The sequence below is a fragment of the Lycorma delicatula genome, chromosome 4 (assembly GCF_047948215.1).
Source record: "Lycorma delicatula isolate Av1 chromosome 4, ASM4794821v1, whole genome shotgun sequence".
Lineage (NCBI taxonomy): Eukaryota > Metazoa > Arthropoda > Insecta > Hemiptera > Fulgoridae > Lycorma > Lycorma delicatula.
The window spans coordinates 215601866-215629250 of record NC_134458.1 but is presented as its reverse complement, the minus strand read 5'-3'; the positions used below and the strand labels follow the sequence as shown (position 1 = coordinate 215629250).

General features: G+C 28.7%; 1 protein-coding gene across 13 annotated transcripts in view; it reads right to left on the bottom strand.

Annotated features, from left to right (window-relative positions):
- LOC142324279 (RNA binding protein fox-1 homolog 2-like) overlaps window positions 1-5016 on the bottom strand; it is a 557441-nt gene extending 552425 nt beyond the window's left edge. For all 13 annotated transcript variants that reach the window (XR_012756257.1, XR_012756258.1, XM_075365183.1 and 10 more), the window contains exon 1: window positions 4776-5016. Coding sequence is in view for 11 of the 13 variants with exons in the window: in XM_075365183.1 (XP_075221298.1) it covers window positions 4776-4787 (12 nt within the window). In the remaining 2 variants the exon portion in view is untranslated. The remainder of the gene's footprint in view (window positions 1-4775) is intronic.
- Between the last annotated feature and the right edge of the window lie 22369 nt (window positions 5017-27385).

Below are 27385 nucleotides of genomic sequence, written 5' to 3'. Positions count from 1 at the left end.
AAAAAACTTGATAGGTTCAAAATTGTACTGTAGTACTTTCAAGGAACCCAATTCGGCAGAGGGGACGAATATAAACACGCACTACCACTCCGATTATGTGTATCGTAAATATGGCAACACCGAATGAACTAACTGCAACAGTGTACACGAAAAGGATTAAACAAAGATTTGATGGGAGCAAAGGTTTTACAAACTACGTCTTAAAAATTCTGAAACTTTTTTCGTTAAACAACGATTGTCATCTATTCTCTTTTATAATTTAACCGTTACGGGATATTTTTATTTAACGTAATACCGTCTTACAAAATAATGAATTTAACCCGAGAAGAAACCGAAATCGAGAATTTAACATCAACACAATACCATTAACACCAGCAGCATTGAAATACAATTAATTGTAATTAATAACGACGTTTAACCGTGAAATGCTTTTAACAAAATTATTTAATGACGATAACAAAAAAAGGAAACGTGATTACATATTAAAAAAATGTAGCGTCGTAAAAATATACATCCAAAACCAGTACACTTTGTATATTAAAACCGTCCTGGTTCTAAATTTCTGTTAGCTTATATCCTCAACGAAACAAAAAGATTTATAGATTTAGGTGTATTTCTAAGGCATTTAGGGATACACAATTACTAATCTATCTAAAAATATTAATTGAGAAAATTCTTTTAATAATAAGTTTTTCTTCTTTTTTGATGGATAATAGTTAATTTTAGCTAATATTTTTATTTTAAGCAATTCAGGAGAAACAAAAATTGTTTTTTAATTCTCGTTAAACTGATTAGTCAATTTTAATTACCATTCCAATTTTTTTTTCCTACACAGATTTTATAATCTCATGTTTTCTTTAAAATTATTAATAATTACGTATTTCTTGTGTTAAACCTAAAACAAGAAAACCTTGTTTTACCTAGTTATAATGATTTTAGTTGTAATTGCTGTATTTCGCTGCAAATGTCGGAACAGCATTTTATCTTATTTTAAATGTAATTAGAATAAAAATCTTCGAGAATATTTTATTCAGATCGATACGAAAAATTATACATTGCACAAATTACATCAGGATTTAATAGAAAAAACTGCAGGGATAAAAAATAATTGGTAACTCAAGGAAAAATTATATGATGCTCAGGAAAAAATCCAATTAGAGAATAAAATAAATTATATACATATAATTAATACATTTTCTAAAAAGGGAACAAAATACGTTTACTTTAGCTATTAAACAAGAAAGTTTATTTACAACTGGGAATACTAAAACGTAACGAGGTATTTCAATCCAAAAATAAATGTTTGTACAGTATTAAATTACAGTTTTACAGTACAAAGGCCATTGATAACTTTAAATGGTACGTAGTAAGTGAGTTTTACACAAATTCCTTTCCTACAACAAATTTAATATTATTTGGATAACACTACAGAAGGAATAATATATATATATAAACGTTAGGTCATAATAAAACTAATTTTAGATTTTTAACGTCTAATATTTTTTTTCTTTTGTTTTTCTTTGAGCCAAAAAAAAAATTATATATTTTACGTAATGTATACATAAAATAAACTTACGTTTCAAATTAATCATTCTGTAAACATATATATGAGGCCTAATAATATAAATCAATTCAACAAATTAATAATCAATCGTTACAAGAATAGTAAAAGCTCAGCATTTAAGACTAATATTGAAGATTAATTTAACTAACATTAATTGTAATGAATTAATAAGGTTTAAAGGATTTATGTATTTTCCGAATGCTGTAAGCAAACAATATTATTTTTAATTCAAAATCTACAATTTTTATACCTTGATAATTTAATTTCCTTCAAATCATAAGTAAAACAGTTACTACCCTGACATTTTAAGGAAAAATGATCTAAAACTTGTTTTTAATAAAAATGTAATATCTAGGATGGTCCTGTAACATCAACAGGTATAATTTTATTGTACAGATTTTTTTATAAAATATTAAAAAAACTCATAATTCATATAATGAGCTGCAGAACACTCATGGTCAATCACATAATTAAAAAAATGTCTATGAAAAGGAATTTTACATTTCCTTTACAAAATAAATAATAAAAGAAGCAATTCACATCGAAACAAAAAAAAATATATATATATATATAACATTACATTAACAAAATAACAAGCAAGATCGTGCCAAAACAATATCTTTCGCGCTAAATATTGGTATTAACCCTGGGACTTAATAGAATGCTACAAAAACTAACCCATGCTGCCTACCATAAACAAAATCATCGGAAGGAAAAAAACAGTAAATGCATATCTCATTCAGAACTGTTAATATTTCTGCCTCTATCGCTGACCATATCATAAAAAGTTATTTAACTAAATTACGTAAATTGGCGCAACAAGGTATTTAAATTTACAGCATCATCATGTTTAATCTCATAATAAAAAAAAAATCTTTGTTTAACTACAACTGTATGGAATCCAATACCGAAATTCTATAAAAACCGTTATTGATCAATATCAAACAAAGATTTGGTTTCTTAAAAAGTAAAAACAGTTTAAACCCAAAAGAAATCAAAATTAAAAAAAAAATTACCTTTTATTTGTTAAAAAAAAATTTTCTTGTAAAATTCTTTTTTATTAGAAAAAGTTTTAATAAAGCTGCTTTTACAATTCCGTTATAATGTAATATATTAATCCCTACGAGGGTATTTATTTATTTCTATTCTGATATTAGAAAAAATTAAATCGATATTTATTTATTCTGAAATTATTTACAAAGGACAATAAAATTACTTTCTAAATCAATTAAATTTCTTTTTAAGATGATAAAATTAGGAGCGTAATTAAAAACCATTCAAATTTGAAACGCATAACTTGATCCGAAATAATTTTCTAATGATTCTTTTTCTTTTGTAGACTTGCACACAATTAACGTAAATTATAGAAAAAATATAACTACAAGAAAAAAATTAAATAAACGGACAAGAGGACAAATAGTTAACAATTTATTTTTATATTTTTCAAAAAAAAAGCATTTTTTAATAAATACAAAAAAATCTAATACATGTACGATTACCTGATTAAATTATATGAAGGGGTTTTTTTTTACAGGACGTATAGCAGCAGGTAAGATACGTGCCACCACCAAATTACAACGAACGGATTACGTATTACTTTAAATACATCGATAATATATCAGAAAAATTATATTTTTCATTTAAAACTAGCAACTTAAAACAATATTTTTATTATAAATAGCAAAATGTTTAAAGTACAATTACAGAAACAAGTGTCACAAAAGAAAAACTATCGCAACAATTAATAATAAATTTGTATGCAATGTGCTTAATTTTCTTTTCTTTTTTTGTTCTTTTTTAATATATTTAAAAAAAGTGGCTTTATTTGTTAATGTAATAAGTAAAAACCGATAACAAATAATTAAATAACAAAGAAAACGAAAATAAAAAAAGACAGAGAAAAATGATTGAATAGTAAATAAGATAACAAATTATTTATATAAATACTGTAGAGAAAAAACCAGCACGCGTTAAATATATCAAACAAACATGACCTCAACATATCTTATAGTCGGACAGTAAGTTTTAACCAGGAGCGGGATAAAAAGCAATGTTGCCAACTTTATAATACTACAGTGCAGAAGGGAAAACATTTTATGTATGCATGAATATTTGTCTGCCTCATGTCCGGCTAGTAGATGCTATTGTAAATAGAACACCAACGCTTCGTTCTAACATTTAAAACTTAAAAACATATACTTATTAGAAACAAGCAAGTTTTTCAAAAAAAATCAACATATATTCCGTCTTATCCTTAAATCCATTAGAACACAAATCAAAAATATTTTCTCAATAAAAACAAAATTAATTTTAAATAAATTTCAGTTAATAAAATTTAAGGTAAATTTTTAAATAATAATTTCCAACGTTGAAAAATATAATAAATGTTAAATACCACATAAGAGGAAAAAATTACTTTCATTTTATTCCTACAGGATTAAACGAATTTAAAAAAAATACAAACGATGACCGGTAACGGAAGATTTATTATATAGCATATATTTCTCGACAGCATCATTATTACATTAAAGAATTATATTATTAATAAAAAATATAAGAAATTTTTAATTTAATATTCAAGATTACATACATAACCGAGTGTGTAGAATTACTTTCTGAAATTATTAAAAACATTAAACAATAAATATATAATGTATTACTAACTAATAAATAGAAATATTAAACAAACATTAAACAATAAATATATAATGTATTACTAACTAATAAATAGAAATATTAAACAAACAGTAAAACTTACTTATATTAAAAATTGTTTACACACCTACGTAACAAATTTGCTTAATTTAGGTAAATAAATTTTATGTAAAAAATTACATTTCATAAAATTTATTTTATAAAATTAATATTTCATTAATTCCATGCACATAAATATATTAGTGAAATATTACTCGAAATTTGATAGGAATTACATGTTACAAGATAGGCCATGCTGTTGTGTAAAACGATGCGTAAGAATTCTCGTTATAGTATACTGCATTTTAGAGGAGAATAAAATAAAGAATGGACACAATGAATTGAAGGTTACAAAAATAACCTAGCTTGTTTAAAATACCAATGAACTAACGATGTATCGCGTTTAAATTACTTTATATTAATTTTACCTAATAAATTCATGATTTTATTTTAACAGAATATTATTAATGAAATTTTATTATGAATTAAGAATAAAAGTATACAACTTTAAACTTACCGGATAGTACATCCCTTGCGGCGGCAAGAAAAAGGCCCCTGAACCCCACAGCTTGGAAGTTTTTAAAAACAGATAAAAGAAAAAATAAACAAATCACACCAACATTCACCTCTCTTTAAAAGTCGGGTTAATTAAATTCCCGACCACTCACTTTCAACACAATACACTAATCCAAGCAAACAGCACAACTGTTTGATAAAATTAAAAACAGACGACGCTTTCTTCAGTACGCGATCAATGAATGTCCGTACTGCAGAAACGGCAAAGACCCCCCACTATTGTGATTCAATCTTACCAACATACCAGTCGTACCATAACAAATAAAAATATTCCCATTTTCCCCTCCATAAATCTTCACTTGTAAACAATATTTGACTAAATATTCTTTTGCTTTTATTAAAAAACCATATAATTTTATTAATCATAATCAGCTTTAAAGCAATTTCTAAAAATATTAACAAAAATTTTTTATTTATCTGTTCCTCATATATATATATTAATAAAAAATAAAATGTTTATTTCAACAATAAAAGAGATATAAAATGTTATCAGTATTACTTTTTTTAATAGGATTTATCTTTAATAAGATAATTTAAATAACTTCTATTTGAAAAAAGAACAAATACAACTACTGACAAAAAACTATATAGAAGAAAAAAGACAGAAGTAAGAATAGTTTGAAATTTCTGTTTTTTTCTTTGCCTCATTGAATGTTATATTAATATTGTATACTGCACTCCCTTTAAATTTCATAAATTATAATAACTGAACTAAAATATAAAATTCTAACGATGATTTACAGCACATGTAATCTACAGCATGGATTTTTCAAAATAATTTGTCTTTGTAAACTGTTCATAGTGGTTTTTTATTATACACCGAATAGTCTTCTTCTCTGTGGTCTTTGTGCGACGTGTATAACTTATTTCCTAAACATAACCGCTTCCTTTCCCTTTTACAGTTCTTAAAGTCGGTTTTTAGTTTTAATAATTTAATGACCATTTTTAATTAGCTCATCGATTTCGTTGGTTTTTACTCCAGACGAGTAGTATCCTTTGGCAACTACTATTACATCTTGCTCTGTGTCACTTCGTACGGCATTTAAACAAACCCTCTTCCTACCAATCCAGTTATTTATTTTTTTTTTTTTGTTACTTTACATCTTACTACTGTACCGCTATTTATAAACATTTACTTAAATACTATAGCATGATGTTTTGTACAAAGTGTTTAACTTAAAAGAGGCCCTGTCACTCAGTAGTTTATACTAAATGCATATTTTTGTTAAAGTGCATATATTGGTGTGAGATGAGTAAAATAATTTAGAAGATGTTGGTACGACTGGAGGTGGAGTGGGAAGGACTGTTTTTTGCCTGCACATTTGAGTATTGCCAGTCTGTGACGAGCATTGGCTTTTGATCAAGGTTGGGTAACCGTGTACTGTTTGTTAAAGTGCTTCTTCAATTGCTAACTATTGAAGAACGTGTACTCGGCGATGGAAACTTATTTAGAGACGAAATCTCAAGTACTGTTTCGGCGAAAGTTCAGTGAGATATTTGAAAAGGAAGCACCAGTGAAAAGTGTTATTCAGAAGTTAGTTAAAAAATTTCTTGAAACAGGTTCGGTGTTAGACCAGAAACGTGCCGGTCACAGATCAGTTTCGACGACACAGGTGTGCAGGACATTGAAGCGGCAGTTACAAATCATTGCGGAGACCAAAACTGGAAAAGAACATTTCACTAGGTTCTGCCCACTGCAGAGAGGAGAATGCTGAAATGTGACATCGAATGCAGGTTTTCCACGAGCTAACTAATGCTGATTATGTTAAAAGACTTCATTACTGTCGATAATTGAAGAACTTCATTAGAGGCAACATCGACATTTTGGATAAAGTGTTTTTATAGATGAAGCGTATTTTCACCTTGGTGGGTATGTTAATAGTCAGAACTATTGGACCTGGGTACTGAAAACCCGTACATTTTCTTTGAATCTCCGCAACACCCACAAAAAAATAGCCGTATGGTGTGCGATTTCACGGCAACAAAAAATAGGACTCGTGTTTTTTTTTTTAAACTGAAGATTCTGCCGTCCATCAAGAAATAATCCAACAGTTCATAGCCTTATTACAAGAGGATGAGTATGACTGCTGGATGCAACAGGACAGCGCTCTACTATGCATATGCAACAAAAATGTTTTGGTGGAAGAGTAATTCCTAAAGGATTGTGGCCACCAAGATCCCCTGATCTGACCAGCCCCGACTTCTTTCTGTGGGGATACATAAAAGAAATCGTTTACAGGAGCAATCCACATATCCTGTAGGAATTGAAGACAAATATTACCAATGCCACCCAAGAAATAGACAGGTACAACTAACAAGAGTAACCAGGAACACGGTCAAACGTGTTGATAAGTGCATAGAAGTGAATGGACATCATTTTCAACCTTCTATTTATTAGGTAAGCGTTTGCCAATAAACTATAATTTACGGACTAAACTAAGTTATGGAGACTACTTTAAGTAAACATTCTCGGTCATAAATACAGGAGTTTCTTTGTTTTTATAACATTACATTTCAGTGTTGCGGTAGGAATAATCTTTTTTTAATATTGTAGATTATTATCTTTGCTTATTAAGTTTGAAGACAGCTTGAGGCTTTTTTGTTTTTCCCGACAATGGTTTTTTTACGTTACGTTAACGTATGTCATGTTTAAACATGTCTGGTTACTTAGTAGAACATTGAACAATATTACTAGGCATTGGTGTCGCTGCGTTTATAGGCCTTGACAGCTTGCTCATCACCTCTCGCACTCACTTAACAAAATTTGAAGTTTTCAGGCATTTGTTTTGAAAGTGTACTTTACCTTCAACCACAAGTAAAAGTTTTTTCTCAATGGTGTTAAAAAGGTTCGATTTCCTCTAGACCCCTTACTTAGTGAAAGTTGAATTATTATTATAGATTTATTTTTCCCAAACTATCTCTGCTTTAAAAACTAATCAAATATTTAGTAGCAAAGAAAGTTTACCTAGTTTTTTACCTTTGTCCATCAATTTAGAGAATATATCCGACCTTCAAGGACATATACAAACTTTCAATATATTAAAAAGATTCAGGACTCCAGCATTGAATCGAGATAACTTCGGACGGTTACAATTCTACATACATCAGTTGTACGATAGCAGCTAAAAAACTTATTCATCAGATGGATTGTAACGAACAAACATTAAATATGGATAATATTCTTGCGATGTGCTTCTACAGGTAGACGTAATATTGGTGATGGCGTGGATAGAACTTCCATTAATGAGAACGATACTTTTTACGTTGCCCACATTGCGAAATTTATGGGCGTTTTATTACTCGTGGAATGATCAAACTGATTTCGTGTATGATAAAATAAAGGCGAACTGCTTGCTCTGAAGCGCCTTAATAAACGGCTAAGCTTGTTATCTCATTGTTAAATATTTATCTTGCCTACATATATTCTTGTAATGTCATCTCTTGGGGCTCCCTCAAAAAATCACGAGTTTTTAAGATACAAAAAAAATGAGCTGTCACATCATTATCCGGCGCCCATAAGTATGAATTGTGTAGACCTATTTCGAAAATTAATTACATTAATTTATTCTTCTATTAATATTATAAATATGCAAAGTTTGTCAAAAATAATGATCATCTTTTTTTTATAAATAACAATATTCACCTTCACCGAACCAGACAACGGAAATGTTTTCGTGCAACTCAACATAATATTTCACCTACGTAAAAGGTCCTTATTATAGTTCCGTAACCGTATTTCCCAACAATTTATTCTTCCCAATTCAATTTAAATCATAAATTCAATTTCAATTTATGTCTTTCCAACAATTTATTTAAAATACTATCAAAAGATTTTCTTTTACTGAAACAATATTTACTTTGCGGATCAATTTTTAAATAACATCAATAAAAATCAACCGTAATTTATCTTCATCCCTTTCAATATGTTCATAAATATATATTCAAAATCATTTTCAATAGCGGCTTCTGAAACGTAGCAGTAATTTTTTATATTTAATGTATTTACCTTAATGTTATTTCATATGTTAGTATTTAAATAATTAATGTGAACTTTAATAATTTGCTTTTTACCTTATAATTGGCTTTTATATCTATAATTTATTTTATACTGACATAATCTATATAATATTTTTTTACGTTCCGATCAGAATAAAAGGTTTATTTATTTCTTTATTCACTAATCGCCTGGTAAACCTAGCTGTAATTTTTTAGCAGGCTTTTATTAGTTTATTTTTTTAATTTATATTATTTTTACAAATATTCTATATCTACATAATGATATCATATTTTTATCTTTTCAAAGAATTTGAAATACGGAGCCAAGTCAAACATCTCTCGAATCTTTGCGAGCTCAAACCTGATATGCGTGGAATTGTGCTGCGCACAGTTGCCGCATAGTCGACACCTCAGGCTCTCTCCGATATTCTTCAGGTAAATAAAATTGAAAACATTATGCTATTTTCTAACCGTTATTTTTAAACAGTTCTATTTTTGTAAATTAGTAAAAAAATATATCGCTGTAAATCGATTTTAGGTCTCCCTGAAGCGCTTTAACTTTGATAATCCGATAGGTCTTGAGATTAACGTAAAATTAATATTTGAAAAAGTTGATTTTTATGGAATGTTAACGTAAAAAAAAATAAATAAATAATAAATAAAAAACATAAAAGGGTCTACTGTATAATTTTTAAAAATGTAGTCTTTTCATGTCTTAAGAATTAATGAATAATAATTAAAAAATAAATTATTATTATTAATAAATAATAATTTATTTATATTTTCCTAAAAATGACAGACCGATTGCCGAATTACAGTTGTTTTTTTTTTTTATGATAGATGAAAACGAATTTTTGCAACGTATAAAAAAAAGTTTCATCCGTGCTGGGAGTCGAACCCACCACCTTCTAGATGAAAGGTGAAGATGCAACGACTACGTCACGAACGACTACACAACATTAATACTAAGTCAAGCTATTCCCAATAATACCATTATTAACAGTTTGCTTATCACGTAACAACTGCAGTACTGATTTTATTTACGAAATTTACTAAGAGTTCACCTTAACAACGACCGAGTATATTGTAAGTTTTAACATAAGGTTTTTTCCTGGGAAGGAACAGGCTCCTGTTATTTTTTTATCAGTTCGTGCATTATAAAAAACTTTAATACGTATATTTTTAAGGAAAAGAATTCATTGAAATTTTTAACAGGCCTCTGTTTCCAGGTTCCAGAAATAATTTGTTCGTTATTTACCGGTTAAGTATTGATTTTTTCCAAGTTTTTTTAACTAAAAAAAAATTTATTTATATATTTTTATTTTAATGGTGTTCCTGTAAATTTTGGTGGACTGTTCCGGCCTTGATTAGTCTATGCGCAACTCTTGTTTTATGCGTCCATGACACTTCCTAGTCGGGATTGCCGACCGGTTATCCGCTTGATTGAGGATTACCATTTCCTGAAGAGTCCTTTTGCCAAACATTCGTGAACGCTTGATTCTTTTATGTTTTCGGTGTTTGATTTTATTGTTTTGACGTGTGAACTGTTTTGATAAATAAATTATTGCACCAACTCCTTACTTTTTTAAAAAAAAAAAAAAAATTTTAACTTTAGTTAGTTCAGAAGATTAAGATCTTTCTTTTGGACCGACTAAATTCTGTTGTACCCTTGCTCCCTTCTCGGTGCTCGATTTCAATGGCGCCACTGCATCGATCGATTGTTGTTTCGATTCTGCATTGGTGTAGGATATCCACGTCTCGTCGCCCGTAACAATGTAAGAAAACAAATCATCTCCATCTTGTAGATAGCGGTCCAAAAACGCTCGTCCACTGCACATTCTTTGCTCTTTGTGTTGGTCGGTGAGCATTTTCAGTACCCACCTTGCACACAATTTGTAATATCGGAGCTTTTCTGTGACGATCGTGTAGGTAGAGGTGCGTCCAAAGTGCGGAAATTCATCAGCCAGAGCATTAATCGTCAATCGCCGATCACATCGAAGTTCTCGGTCTCCTTGTTCAACGATTTCGTCGGTCTGAATAACGGGCCTGCCACTCCGCTCATCGTAATGTACATTTGTGCTGCCATTTTTAAAGTCTCGACACCATCGTCTAACTTTTCCTTCACTTATTACTGTAGATCTGTACACTAAACACAACTCCCGATGAATTTCAGCAGCTGAAGATCCTTTCGCACACAAAAATCGAATCGCAGCGCGTACTTCACAACCGGCAGGAGAAACGATTGTCGCGGTCATTTCGATCTGCATTCACCGGCATGCAAACGACTAGTGAATCAAAAAAACTGCAGTGGCTTCGTAAATAGCCGATAGGTGGCCCTGCATTCGTGAAACTGTGTTCAGACCCGCTAATATTTAAATATAAGCCGACGGCCCTTACTTTATGAATATGCCTCGTATAAATACGTATATAAAACATCATTATGACGCGAAAGCATTATTAAATCGCAAAAATTAATATAGATTGACATATACCGTAGTAATAAATCAAATAGTCTTCGTTAATTTTACTTTTCTCTTTCAAAATATGTAAATTGAATGTAAAATTACACATCTCTTCATGTAAGTTGTCTTTCCGACAACAATTGGTAGTAAAACTACAACTAAATCCTTACCGCCTAAACATTTCCCTTCCCCACCACCAAAAAAACCTGGGAAAAACTGTGTAGAAGCGCAGAAAGATTTTTATTTATTTATTTTTTTAAAGACACACGTTCATGAGTAATAGATGTCACAATTATTTTTTTTTTATATTACGAGCTATAGCCTTATCTCCACGGTATCGTGTTAGAATTTATCTAAAACGTTCAAACTCAAAATCCCGGTCGGGCTCAGTATTTTCACAAGTGAAGTTTTATTGTAATCGGGCTTTAGGTTCTGGTTACTGGAGAGAATAAATAAATAAACTTTTTGGGTTCTTGGTAGTTTCAATTTCCATTTAGATCTACAATTTTTTCTCATCTTCAGAACTTTCATCGATCCATCTGTTTAAAATCAACTCGCGTCTTAAGATGTATTAGGCGGTTTATTTTCTTATTCTGTTTTATTTTGATTAAGATTCTACCTTCATTTCCTCTAATTACTTCTACATTTTTCACCTTCCACACAGCAATTTTTAACAAGACCGTCCACAACAAGACTTTTCTTAACTTTTACTTTGCTATTCCTTTATTTCCCTTTTGCTTTTGATTTTTTTTTAATCTGCTCGTTAAGCAGTCGTGCTGTTTTACTTGTTCACACATTTTCCTTTTGTGTATTTCTTATTCGGCTTGTTATATCTTATTATCGCTACGTTTTGTCGATTTAATATTCATTTTTATTCTTTATCGTCTCATAGGATCTTCTAATTTTGGAATCATCTGTTGAATATTTTGTACTTCATCTCTTAATAATACCATCATCATTTGCGAACGATATATAACATATTTCCTTCCTCCTACACCGATATCTTCATCCTCTTCTATATAATTTTTTATAATTTCTTAAAAAACGCGTTGAGAATAGGCAGTAACCTTGAATGACAATTTCTAGTACAGACTACTCAATTTGTGCGTCCTTTACCTGTATTTGTTTTACGATAAAGATACAATTCTGTAATTAATCTTTCTTATCTATCCGATCAATTTTTTGTGGTTTTTAACAACTCTATTAGCTTTTCTAGTAATTTTTTTACTTAATATTTAAATTTATAGAAAACATAAAATGGCTTTCCCCGGCTACGCCGATCAAGTCACACAACACCTTGCACGGCTTTTTCACTGCAAAATACTTTTTTTCAATTCAAACATTACGGCCTGACTTTTATTTTTATAATAAAATAATTTTATCCTTTTATGAAACAATAAAAATTCACTATCACGATTAAAAAATATTTCGGTAAAAAATCTTTTAATGTTCTTAATAAGATAATACAAAATTAAACATTTACACTAAAGACTAATAATAAACACTAAAGTCTTAAAATGAATACCTTAAAACTTTATTTTTAAGGTTTTACTTTAATACTTATTGATAACCTTTAAAATATATAGGTGCCAAAGCTACTTTAATTTTAATACCTTTTAAGTGGTAAAGAAAAATACAAAAAAAAAATGTTTATAATAAAAATTACAAGAACCACAAAATAAAAAAATATATTTTTTTTTTAGGTGAGGAATAAATTTTAAGAATGGTTTTTCTAAAAAATATTCGTATTTAGGTTAAGCTTAACATTTTTCATAATGAAAGTTTTCTGTAAATCTTTCCCTTTGATAAAGGCTAAAATAAGAAAAATAAAAATTTCAAAAACTTTTCTGCAAATTAAATCTGAGGTCTTTAATTTAAAAAAAAATGTAACATTTCCTCATATGTTTATATGTGAAGTATAAAGTTTCAAAATTCTTTGAAAAATATTTAAACCGAAGGGAGATAGAGCAAAAGAGCAAAAAAATATATATTCCAATTTTAAGAGGTGGGTTTAATTTTTTGAAAACATATATTTGGATTATTTGAATATGCATTACGGGTAAAAAAAAACTGTTTTATTGTTTCATCTAAAATCCCTAATCTCTAATCCCCCAGCTAAAACGAACTGTGAAAAAAAATAATATGATCACTGCCTCATATATAGAAATATTTGAGCCAAATTTGAAGAAAATCTGTTCTGTCAATCCTGAAATATAAGGTCAAAAGCAGCGCGACAAACATACGTACGTGCATAAAAACATATATATATTTTTTTTTTTTGGTGTAAATGAAGTAGTTTTATTCTAATAGAAAAGAATTAAAGATGTGCAAAAACTTGATACGCTATATTTGACATCATCACCGTACTTTTCCCTTTAATATAGTTATTCTAGTTATATTCAACGGGAAAGTAAAAGATCATAAACACAATTATTTCCATATTTCCTCAAATACGTTTATTGTATTTGTAACGTCCACATAACTTTCATAAAATAAAATACATTGCTTATTCACAGTTAAAGAATCAACCAGAAATAATAATTACAAAAAAATAAAAAAACGAAAAACTAATCGATGACTGCACATAATATTAAATATATACGATGTGCATATATCATTACTATTACTAAGAGGTGGAAATTACATAATTCCGCCCCTATTTTTTCTTGTAAATACGTAGTTTATATAAAATACCACACGAGAATACCCATTCTCAATAATAAAACATCGTACTGTCGAAAGAAGGTTAGGTAGGAAAAGTGAGGTGTGAAGTAGTTTTCCATCGCCTAATTCGTTGAGCTAAGCGTACTAAAATGCTGATGCTATTCAGCCCTATAGGTGACAACTCCCTCAGTTTACCGCCGGAAATTAGTAATGAAATTATTAATACTTTTCATACGTGAAAGCTATATGAAACGAGTAGGGAAGATTAAGGTAAATCTTTGTTTCTGTGACAATCCGTATAGAGTGTATTATCTCAACCCGATACAGAAATTACGATAGATATTAGAAAATATCGGTATGTACCAGAACATATGCGATTTTTCTAAAAAACCTAAAGAAACTTTTGGTTAAGTTGTAACACTAGGAGATAACAGTTAGATAGTAGCTTTTATCCTAAACAAACATAACAAGTTAATTATACGAAAAAAGTTACTGTAAATATTTTACGGGCAGCAGGCCATAGGTTTATTTTTCTTTTGTTATTACAACACGAATAAAAACAACTAACAAGTACTCTACAAAATGAAAAAAAGTTATTATTTTTCTCTTCGTCATTATCTAGAATAAATGTACCAAAAGAGAAATATTTTTTTAATGAAAACTTTTCTCTAAAATTTCATCCTATTTAAAAAAAATAATAAGATAAGATAATGATATATAATAACAATCATCCGAAAAAAACCGCGGTTTCGTAATCATTAAAAACTCGTTAAAACTTTTATAATAAATATTAAAGAACTTATATATATAAAATTTAGGTTTGTTCAAAGCTACTCAACCCTATCTCGTCATTAGGGATATTTTTTTTTTTATTTAAAAAAATATATAAGTATGTCGACTTATTGTACTATAAATTCTATAAGGATTCATTTTATCTCTTGAATTTTTTTTAAGTATCAGATCACATAGATTATTAAATATGAATTAATAAATATTTGACGTTTTATTTACTTACTAATGGAAATACTCGTTTTTTACCATTTAAAACAGTAAAACGTAACTCCTTTTTTTTTTTTTTAAATGTGATTACGAAAAAAATGGTTTTAATACAGTCAAATTAAAATTTATTTGTGTACTTAATAAAATAACTGCTAGAGTTGTAAATGATCTGGAAGAAAAAAACCAAGATTTTACTCCTGAAAATATCGTAATATTTAAGAGTAACGTGAACGGTAAAATTAGCTAGACAACATGGTTTTACTTCAACTTTTTCCACCGAGTTTATAAAATGAATAAAACATTTTTTTTTTTTTAATTTATACATTTAAAAATGAGTTTTTACTACAAAATGACGGTTTATTTAATAGCATTTAACTGTACCTTAAATAATTCTACGTTTTAAACACTAGGTGCTGAAAACGGCTATATTTTTATTCACACATTCTTCAAGTTAAGTTTTCATATTTTCCATAATACGATGTAAAAGAAACTGCTGTAATTTCGTGTTAATTTTTTACTTGGGTTTCGTAAGGGTAATCGTTAAATATTTCATCTTTAAATAACCCTATAAAAAAAAAATCGTATATTACGAACGGCAATCTCATAGGTCAAGGAATATCACGGTATCTGGAGATAGTGTGATCTGGAACAATTACTGATCGGGTAACTGTATGATCGGTGACCGCATCCTTTAAAACTGCATATTTCGATTGAATTCAGATTTTTCCATTACTTGAGGAAACAAAAAATAGTTTAATCATCGAGACATATCGTTCTGATAACACGATAAAATTATTGTCATCGATGTCCTCAAAAAAATACGGGTTGATTATTCTAGAGGATGCTGTTGCACATCGTACTGTTCGGTTTTCCTTTATACGTTCGATAGGATTGTTTATTGTTCGATACCGGAAATTTTGTTTATTCAGATATCTACGTACATGGAAATGCGATTTATCAATTGTTAGCGTCTTCTGAATAACGTCTTCGTTAATGTTTATAAAATTCAAAAGTCGGTGACAAAAAATCATACGGTTAATTCCATCAACATCATTTAAAGCATTTCTTCTTGAAGTTTATACGGTTACTAGTGTAAATCCTTATGAAGAATCCTTCGAGAGCCGAGCGAAACTGAATGACGATGATCGTTTAGGATTTCGCAATATTGCAGCTCTTACCGACCTCCGTGGCGCAAGTGGTAGCGTCTCGGCCTTTCATCCCGTGTCCCGGGTTTGAATCCCGGTCAGGCATAGAATTTTCATACGCTACAACGGTAGTTCCGAAGGCTAAAAAAAAAAAAAACTGCGGCTCTTACGGCGTAATGTTCTTTTGTTTACCAGGAAGCTATTTGTTCAACGCCGAGCAAGTTTCTTCAAAATTCTGCACCCGCAACGTAATGGCTTATCATTATTGCGCCGCATCATTCCAGCGGATATTTAAATAACGTCGAAACAACTGTCGTTTAACCGTAACAGTTTCACCGTTTTTTTACACTGCTTTAATCATTCGCTATTCACTTTTCCAGCGTTTCTCATAACTAACTGCTGTAAAAAGAAAGATTTTACGTTTGAAATCGAATGTTACTTGAAATAAACGATGTTTAACTCGGTTATGCGTTATTATTTGACATAATTATGGTAAAGAACCAGCGAAACTCGACCTTATATGTGAGGATCTTTTCACAGGGGTAACATTAATGTCGGTGAAAGCGATAATAATTGGTATTTCTTTTATCTCAGATACATCGTAGCCAAAAATAAATAAATAGTATAAAATAATATACTTTTTTTTCAGCAGTTAAATAGTGTACAATAGACGATAACATTACTCACCAGGTAAATAATAATAATAACAACAGTAATAATTAAAAATATATTTAAAATGAAATAAAATTTATAAAGTTTAAATTTGGTACATATATACATGTGAACACTTTATATCTAAACCTTTACCTTACCTAGGTATGAAACCACGTGTAATAAAGTGATTTTTCACGTTAAATTAACTGATAAAATGTAGTCAGGGCGGAAAACAATATTAAAGATATAATTTCCATGAATAAAATTTCAAACCAAAAGTTTATATACAAATTTGCCGTACAATCCCCGTGTTATCGTAGGAAAAGAACGAGTAATTGTCAACATTACGCCAGATTGACAAGATAACTTGAACATGACATGTTCCATGCTGAAATTATAGACCGAAAAGTTATTTTACAAGAATCTTTTCAAAACGATTATTTTTTTGTTCTTCATTCAGCTTAATCTGTAACACTGTAATTAGGATAAGTCCGTGATAGATTTATTAGAAAAAATAAAATAAGAAGCAAAGTGTATTCCTGTATTGCCAAATTGAGCTAAAATATTCGTACGAATCAGCATTCCGTATCCATCGAAATTCATCCTTACAAAGCGACATCTTCACTCCATTTACAGCAGAGTTGACTGTATTGTGGACAAAATTAATCTCAGAGAAATTAATTCTGATTATAAAAATTTTATCTTAGGAGCTTTATGCTAATCAGAACCATAATAAAGGTTGGTTTTCTGTAATGAGACTGCACTAATTTTCAAGGAAAGGGAGAATTAATCTGTTACTTTATACTTTGTTATGACTGATATCTGTAAAGAACGGTAAATCCGGTACCGGTTTTTCCAACGTTTTTATGACTGACATATGTAAAGCATCTTAAATACAGTTAGCACTAATCCCAGCTGCTTTCTCTGAAAGTAATGATTTTCATTAAATATCCTATATTTTTGATGAGCAGAACAAAGGTGTTATTATGGCTGAATATCGCTAAAGTTTTGGGAGAACTTACACAGATATTGGAAAAAGCGGGGTGAAAAGTAACATTTAAACAGAAAGCGTGTAGTATTTAACACAGTAATGCTTAGTGTAGTACTATTTTGTACCTGATTAAATAACAGTATGATTCGCGTGAAAGTTTATTTATCAAAATGGAGTAAAGGGTTCTTGAAATATCAATTTTATGATATTACGATTTTCGCAGATAATAGATCGATGTAATTTTACTTATCGAGTGCTATCTATGTACTGTATCCTATATATAATTAGAGTTATGAATAAATAATTTTTAGATACGGATTAATTTCATATTATCTTTGCGCTTCATACAAAACCGGAGCAAACGATTTTTGTTTCCACGGATTTGTTTACTTTAATCTGTGCATATCATCAGGATTCAGTTTGTGTTCATTTTACTCTTTATACGGGCTTATGCATTACTGAAAATTTGTTTTATTAAACTCGATGAATGAATTAATTAGACCTAGTAATTTGCACGATTAGAATCTTAGTGAGGACTTCTATTACTTCATCTGAAATATTTACTCTTCCTACCAGCACATATGCACACATGTAAAAGCATTATTGTACGCAACGGTTGCAGCCGACATATTTCGTAAATACATTGCGTTATTTTTTTACCGCCTGAGATATCATATCAGGGAATAGAGAGGAGGATATAGTGGGAGTAAAAAGCGGAACAGGTTAACTCTGGCAACAGCGACCGTAAGATGTAGCACCGTTGTAAAACGTAACGCTTTTTATTATTTTCTCTACATACCGCAGAAGCAAATAAGTCACGATTGTACTTTATTATTTTAGCCGATGATCAAAAAATTTTGGGAGATTGTATTCTGCGTTTAAGGGGAAGAATGTTTTTTTTTATTAGCACGACCACTTAAGAAAAGTCAGTTTGCTTTGAAAAAAATGCAAATAGATCTACGTTAAAAAAAATCTCGAATTATTAACCGAATAAGATTTTATTACGATCTCTTTTTATACTTAAGGTAATTTTGATTCGTTCTGTTAAAAGGAATTTCAGGGTTAACATTTATGAAAATATTTTTTACGCTAGAGGATCGCTGAGAGGACAGTGCTGTAAAAATGATAATTTGTTACTCCTGTATATTTATCCATAAGTAAGTATATATCCTCTCAAAAAACCTCCCTGGCGGAGTGGTAGCATTTCTGCCTTCTACGTGGAAGGTCCTGGCTTCGAATGCCGGTGAGGTTTGGCATTTTTTCACATCCTACATAATTCATTTATTATCATCACAAAAAGAAAGGTGTAATATCGAGGGATAAACTGCCGTTATTGAAAGAGCATAAAAAAAATTGTATATATTTATATATAAATTTAATGAACAATCGTAGATTTTATAGAGTATTTAATTCAAAAGAATCAGTACAAATAAAAATAAATTAAAAAAACCAAAACGTTAAGTAAATCGAAACCGAAACTTAATAAAACAATCTAAAAACATATTAAAAATAATAATAATAATTAAGGAAAATACTTAGAAAAAGATTTATTAATATTGGTGTTTATAAAAAAAAAGAAAAATGTTATAAAAAAACGACCTTTTGGACAATCTAGATCAAAACATTAGTTTAAACACAATTTTAACTCCCCACTTATTAGTCACTCTACTGATGATGACTGGTTTACAATCGAACCTTGTTGCTGGACTTACAAAAATATTTATTTCTTCACAACAGTACGGTCGAATATTTTCGATTTGTAATATAAAACAAAATGTATAATTGAAAAATATTAGAATAAATTTCAGTTAAAAAATAGAAATTTACTGTGCAAGGGAATAGCAGAAATAGTTGTAACACGAGTAAAAGGCTAGCGTAATCACCTGAAAAAAAGAATACGGCTAGAAGTACCAAGAAATAAACGGGTCGGGGTATAACTGGCTGGTAGAGCTTTTGAAATACGCAATGTTAGAAGTCGTAGTGCTTGTTAGTGATAAATAAATTCATTTTATCAATCCCCGTATGAACATAGCCCAACCGAGTGAAATGTTTTTATAACGAAAACAAACTATTCATTGTACTGTGAAAGTAGCTATTTTATCTGAGATCACAAAACACTTTTTCTTTTTTGCTTTGTAATTTTTGTTACGAATAATATACTACTGGTTTTGTTTTTGTGAACTACTTTGTGATTTAGTGAGGATTATTTTTTCATGCATTTTAAAAGAATAAAGCGTAAAAATATAACTCTCAACATTTTCATTTGAAATAAAAACAACTTTTTGTTGTTTATTAATTTCAATGCGATAACATTAATTAGTAAATTATAAAATAGGAAATGAAAAAGAGATAAAAAAGTCTTCTATTAAACGACTACAAAAAATCTAAAAAAAATTATTCATTAAATTTAGACTTTAATAAAATATTTTAATCCATAAATGTTCCAGTTAATAACAGTAATGGAAGTTGAAAGTAATGCTTTTCATTCTAAAAAAAAAGCAAAAAAAGAACCATGTGTGAATACGGTAGGTGATACAAGCTAAGTCTGTTTTCAGTAGATAAATTCTGTTGGCAAAACCAGAGGGATTTAAATTCCCTATCCCTATTATGTAACTACACCTGTGAGAATTAACACACCAAAAAAAGTTGCTTTAAAATAATAAAACGGGTTCTAAAAATTCTTCGGGTCACATGTTTTCTTCAATAAAATATTAGTACATTTAAAAAAAATATTCTTTCTCAGTGTAAAGCGCTAATAACACACACATATCCTCCACCGCGCACACACGCGCGCGCGCATATATGCATAAATGAATTAATATATAGAATAAGTATATGGTAAACATGACAATCTGCTCGTTAAAAGTACATTATTTCTAAAAAAAAACAAAACCATATTTGTTTTGAAAACGTAATGTATTTAAAAGCAGGAAAAGAGTGATTCTGCAGTGTAATCTTCTCGTTCATTGACTGTTATTGGTAAAAAAAATAATCGTTACTATTGGATCTACGAGTAATCACTTTCTATAATTTAAAATACAAAATTAATGTATTGTCAAAAATAAAAAAAAACCGATGTGTACACCACATGACTTCCTTGTGCGCCTATTAAATTACATATACACATTTTTAAAAGTACATAAAATTTTATTTCACTAATAACTTCAGATCTTTTTCCATGTTTTTTTTTTTTTTTTTTTTTTTTTTTTTTTATTGTTATTGAAATATTATTATTATTTATTGTAAATCTTTTTTTACAATCAGAGGTTAATAATTAATATTCAGAAATCAATATATTTAAGTTAAAAAACGGGGAAAAAAGGAAATGAGGTCGGATTTGAACCGAAGTGGCTACACCTTGTAAGATTCAAATATTTCATTAATTAAAATTTTATTTGGCTATAACTCTGGAACCAATGAAAATAAGTACCACTTATGATATATCTTTGAAAATCTCTCAACGAGGACTTATTACTAGTAAAGAAAAAGTCCAAAATCCAAATTTTTTGGATTTTGGCCTTTTTTGGACACTTTTGGTCCAATCGAATGCAATCAAAATGGTAGGTGCACAACTAGATATTACAATAGTACTAAATCTAAAATTTCAACATTCTACGGCTAATTTGTTTTGAGTTATGCGAGCGAGATACATACGCGTACGTCACGCCGAAACTAGTCAAAATGGATTCAGGGATGGGCAAACTTACTTGTACTTCGTACAAAGAAGTAAAAACGATTTGGTTTTAGAACGAAGGGAAACGATTTTCGTAAAAAAGATTAGATAAACTCTTAAAAAACAACCTTAGGAGAAGAAACATACACAAATATTTTTTTTAAAAATCCAGTTTAATATTCGGAAATATTTTCTGTTTCATAATATAATTATTTCTTTTCTTAATATTCAGGAAAAATAAGATGAAACTCGAGGCAAAAAATAACAATTTTATCTTTTTTGTCATGTAAATAATTAATGAATATCAAATAAATTTCCTTCTAGAACGTTTGTAGATAATAATGTTTTTTTTTTTATTGTTTAACTGTAACAATGTATCTTTAGTTACTATTTTTTCCGTTGAGTGATTACACCACTTACGAGTGTAATTATTTACGTCGAGATTACTATTCAAATGAAATTTTAATTCATTTACTTTGTGTAAATTTATCTTTATAATTCATTTATTAATAAAATTGAAAATTGAATATTTAGAAAAGCTAGCTACAGTTGAGAATCTTTAAAAAAATGTTCATTAAATTATGGTGTGTTAAGTTTGTATTAATTTTGAAAAGTACTTTTAACGATTTATTAAAAAAATTACAATAAATTATGAATTTATCAGACAGACAAATTAATACAGGTCAGAAAATACAAATACTTTTTTATACTTGAGAGGTGGTGAACTTCTTAAAAAAAAAGTAAGCTAAAAAGTGCACAATTCATAAAAATCATTTCAGTAGTTCTTTATTTTTTTTTAAAATGACATCATCTGCTGTGGTCATCGGTCAGTAGCTAGTAAAAAATATGCCAATGAATGCAGTGAACTAGATCTGGCAGTCCAAACTTTGACATTCTGTGTAAACCGTTTTACAGAGTACGTCTTAGGCCACTGGCATCTTAACCGACTATGTTCTTCAACTTCAAAAATGCTACTCCCTAAAACATTGCAAGTGTTACAGAACCAGGGGGAATGCAGCTAATAATTTTTCCCACCATCAATTCGTTGATATTGGGCAAACTCATCACAAAAACTCTGTACTGTTTTTCACTAATTACTGAAAACTAAAATTTAATAATGTGTAAAAAAACAATCATAATAAATAAATTAAAAAAAAAAACAGACTTGATTAATACAATAAATAGTATCTCCTTACCACATAACAGTTCCAAACACCTTGAAAAGCTCAGGGCATGGAATTCTAAAAAATTAAAAACTATTAAGTAATAATGAATGCCGACAGCTGAAGGCACGTTTAATAAATTGATTCTTATAGATTTCCAAAGTTGGAAAATATCAAGTGATTCCTGTTACGAGTCTGGATTTTCACGGTGTGTAAACATGTGTGCAATTTCACCGCATGTTATTGGTGAGATACCGATACCGCTGTTACTTGATACCGCTAAATATTTATAAATAAATATTAATTATTATAATTTAATTATGTTATGAACTAAAACAAACAAAAAAATGACAAACAAACTGAATGATAAATGAAGAGTAAATAGTCGAAAGGAAGACAAATAAATATATTCATTTATTCGTTCATTGTTAATATTAATGTATTTGTATTAGATGGATATGTAAACACCAAATAAATATTTATACACAATAAACAGTGATTTAAATTATAAGTTAACAGAGAAATTACAATAAATCGATAGATGAATATATTAATAAATAATAAACAACTTGGTACAAGAATTGAGAATAACAAATTATTAAGTTGTGAAATAAAATAACTGAGCAAATCTGAAATGATCTATCATTTATATGAGTTAAATTGAGTTTTTTTTTCTTTAATTCTCAAGATATATACTTGGTTTTTACATCAATAAATAGTTATATGTGAAGAGATGGAGATGGTTAGTGCTAGCTTCTCTGGTGGGATGATGATAGTTCAAGGTCCAGCTGTACCAATTGTGTTTTAACACTAATGGCTCCTTTGGTACTCTCCCTGGACACCATAATGTTGTTGAGTTATAATTATTAAAATATCTTTGCAAGGTGAACTGTCTGTAGATAAAACAAGCTAACAAGCATACTCACTACGTGAAAAAATAAATGCAGCTACCTATGGACCCAAACAAAGAAGGATGTGCTCCAGAAAATTATACAATCAATGGATTAAAAATAGTTGCCTATTATGTATGTAAGTAAATCATCAACTATCCGCAAAGAAAAAAAATAATCAGTGGAAAAGGAAATCACAAGCTTCGTTTTAATATACGAGTATTTTGAAAAATATTTTTGAAGCCTCAATATTTTACTTACAGGTGCTTCTTATTTTAATAAAAGAAGGAAATATATACCCACATTTAAAAATTGAGCCATTTGGGACTTCTAAGCTGAATTTTAGGTTTTGAAAACCTGTTATCTTACGATTTCCATATTTTTTATTTTAGAAGATTTACAAATTATCTTCAAATGAGAAAGAACATAGTCAATTTCAAACGTACTAAGGTTACAACGGAAGGTGATTAATGAAATCATTTCCTATCACCTTAGGGACAAAAATATACTTTTCCTTTTTCTGATTATACAATTATTAATTTGGTCAATTTTACCAAATCATAATTTTCTAGAACAACAATAAATATCTATTCTGATGTGCACAAAGATATAGGATATAGATTTTATATACACATCTATATAAGTTTTTACTTTAAAGAAATAGCAGCATCCCTAATCTCTAGTCTTTTTTTTTTCTAATGTATTTTTCCCACTTATTATACATTTCTACTATTTGTAAAGAACATAGAATCAAATAGTTAATTAACCTTTAAGATAGAAAACCTGAAAAATAAAAATTATTTATTTACTAGATATTATGTTGTTCCAAAATTTGTACACTTTCTCTAAGGCTTCCTTAATGTTTTTACTTCTACGCAGCATCAGTTATAAAAATAACTTTAACAAATTTTGTGCCTTACAAACTAACAAAAAAGTATATATTTCTGGGTTTTCTTATGGAATAGATTATTTTTAACTTCCTTGTATGAAGTAAAGTAAGTATTGTGATCGTGAAAAAATTTGGTTTTTAGATTTAAATGGAAATATCCATTTTGACCATCCCTGAATCCATTTTGGCTAGTTTTGGCATGACGTCTGTACGTATATAACTTGCAACTCAAAAACAAGTAGACGTATATGTTGAAATTTTGGATTTAGGATTGTTGTAACATCTAGTTGTGTACCTCCCCTTTTGATAGCAATCGACTGAAGTAAAAGTGTCCAAAAAGCCCAAAATCAAAAAAGTTTGTATTTTGGATCTTTTCTTAACTGAAGTAATAAGCCCTCATTGTGAGCTTTTCAATGATATATAATAAGTGATACTTATTTTCATTGGTTCCAGAGTTATAGCCAAATAAACATTTAATTAATGAAATATTTAGATCTTACAGAGAAGGCAAATCAGTTTAAATCCAATTTCATCTCCTTTTTTTTAATTTAAATATATATTGATTTTTTAATAATTATCTGATTGTAAAAAAATTAACAATAAATAATAATTCAATAACAATAAAAAAAAAATCATGTCAGCAAGTTATTAATGAAATAAAATTTTATGTCCTTTTCATTTAAAAAAAAATGTATATATGTAATTTAATAGGCGTACAAAGAAGTCATGTGGTGTCCACATCAGATTTTTTAATTATTGTATTACATTTTTAGATTAATGAGTGTGTATTTTTCAAATTTAAATTCTTGAAGACTTCATGAAAAATCTTTTCTAGAGTAGATGTAAAAATGTGAATGGATATATTAAAATGAGTTTTGTAAATTCCATATAAAAATAGTTCCATATTAAAATGGTTATGATGGAATTTATAGAAGGATGTAGTTCTCTACCTGATATTAACTTAGCATAAGGTTTTTGCAGCCACTGAGCAGGAACTCTCAAGAGTTAATTAAGTTCACAGGTACTCCTCTATGAAAGACTGAGGAAGTGTTTGAAAGACTGAGGTTTAGATCTTGGCATTATCAGCATAGAGAAGCTAGTAGAGTTAGACATGCACAGAGAGAATTGATGACGGGGAAAAAGGGTGGTGGGTGATTTATCCAATCATATTAATCTGCGTACTATGTGTTTGTAAATCATTTAAATTTCATAATAGTTAATAATTATCAAGTACTAAATAATATAAAACAGATAGAATTAAAATGGCATTTATTATATGGATGCCATAATAAAAGTAATTTAAATTAATAAATGATACATTTGTATAGCCAGTCAATTGTATATTATTTATTAATTAACTTATTCATTAATTAATTAACAAAATAATTTCCTTTACTTTCCTTCTATTATATAGATTTAAAGACAAAAAGATGTACAACTTAAGTAACCTCTATTGTGCAGTAAACCGCTTTGTGTACTTTCACTTCTATTATATTTTGGTAATGACAAATTATGTTCAGAATGCAATTAAACTTTATTTCCAGAAATAATTTCATAATTTAATTAAATATTAACACTAATATCCCACATGCACGTGCACACACATACACACACACACACACACACACACACACACACACACACACACACACACACTATACATGTAAATTACAATTAAAAAATAATTAAAGAGAAAACAGGAACTTTTAAAATTAACTGTAATTTTGAAATAATTATTTTAAATTTTATTATTTTAAATTAGTGAATAGGATAATCCGGAAGTCTTCACCACATCTTGTTGGTACAGTCTATAGTTAGGAATGACAAGTAGCTATTTAATTATTTAAATAACAATATTAGAAACTTGAATTATTACGTAAAAATTATCGTAAATTAGAGCTAAATAAGAAATGACGACCAGAAGAAAAAGTAGAAAAATCGATAATATTACAGTATAACTACTTGTAATTTAACAAGATTTTAATTTTTTCAATTATCATATGCTGAAGTATTCTGATATCAGAAAAATAGGCAAATGGTGAGAAAGGGCGATCTATCATCAAAGATGATCAACATAGTTCAGCATCTTGATCAGGACTCATTTTATATTGCCTTCAATCTCCTTTCATATCATTGTAATAAAATTATTACTGGTACAGCTGAAATAAATTTTTGGCTAAAAATAATTTTTTAATGCAAAACAGATTGATTTTATTGATTGTTCAACCCATGAGAATTTAATTTCTTTTATTCCCTGAGAAATTTCATTCTATGAAAATACAGAAATACTATCATTAATGGGAACACTACTCATGTAATTAGTAATTTTAAATTATCTATTTAAAGCACTCATATTATGAATACAGATATTTTATGTGAATAGAAATTATGAATATATGAATCTATATTATATGAATATTCATACTATATAAGTATAAATATATTGATTTTAAAGTAACCTCATTAATTTATTTTAAAAGCACATTGCAATGGTTTTATTGAGAGTTAACAGTGGCTAGTTAGGTACGGGTAGTTATAATCCATTCAATTTTATGTGGTAACTTAGAATATTCAACTCTTTTCAAATAGTTATCTTCAGCTATAGGTATACGACAACAAAGACAAATAAAGAGGGCAATAAGGGATGGTTTGATATTTGATAAAAATAAAATATTGAACACAATAAAAAGAAATAAAAAAAAAACATTAAGTTTAGTGACTGATGACAAAATAAAGATCAAATGTTTTTCAGAATTGGAATCTTACAACTGTTATTTAAATTTTGGACATAGAATACATATGTTAATGTAATATTGTACAAGTAACAATTGGAATTTAAAGAAAACCAGAGTTTAACTTTTATTTACATAATAGTAGATAATGGTATACAGTTGTTTCGAACATATAAATACAGCATTATAATGAAGTGCTGTTTGCTAATGTTTACTTACTATATATTGTAAATTGTTATGTTTACCTGTCATATCATTAAAACTAAATAGGAATGTTTAAAATACAAGAAAAT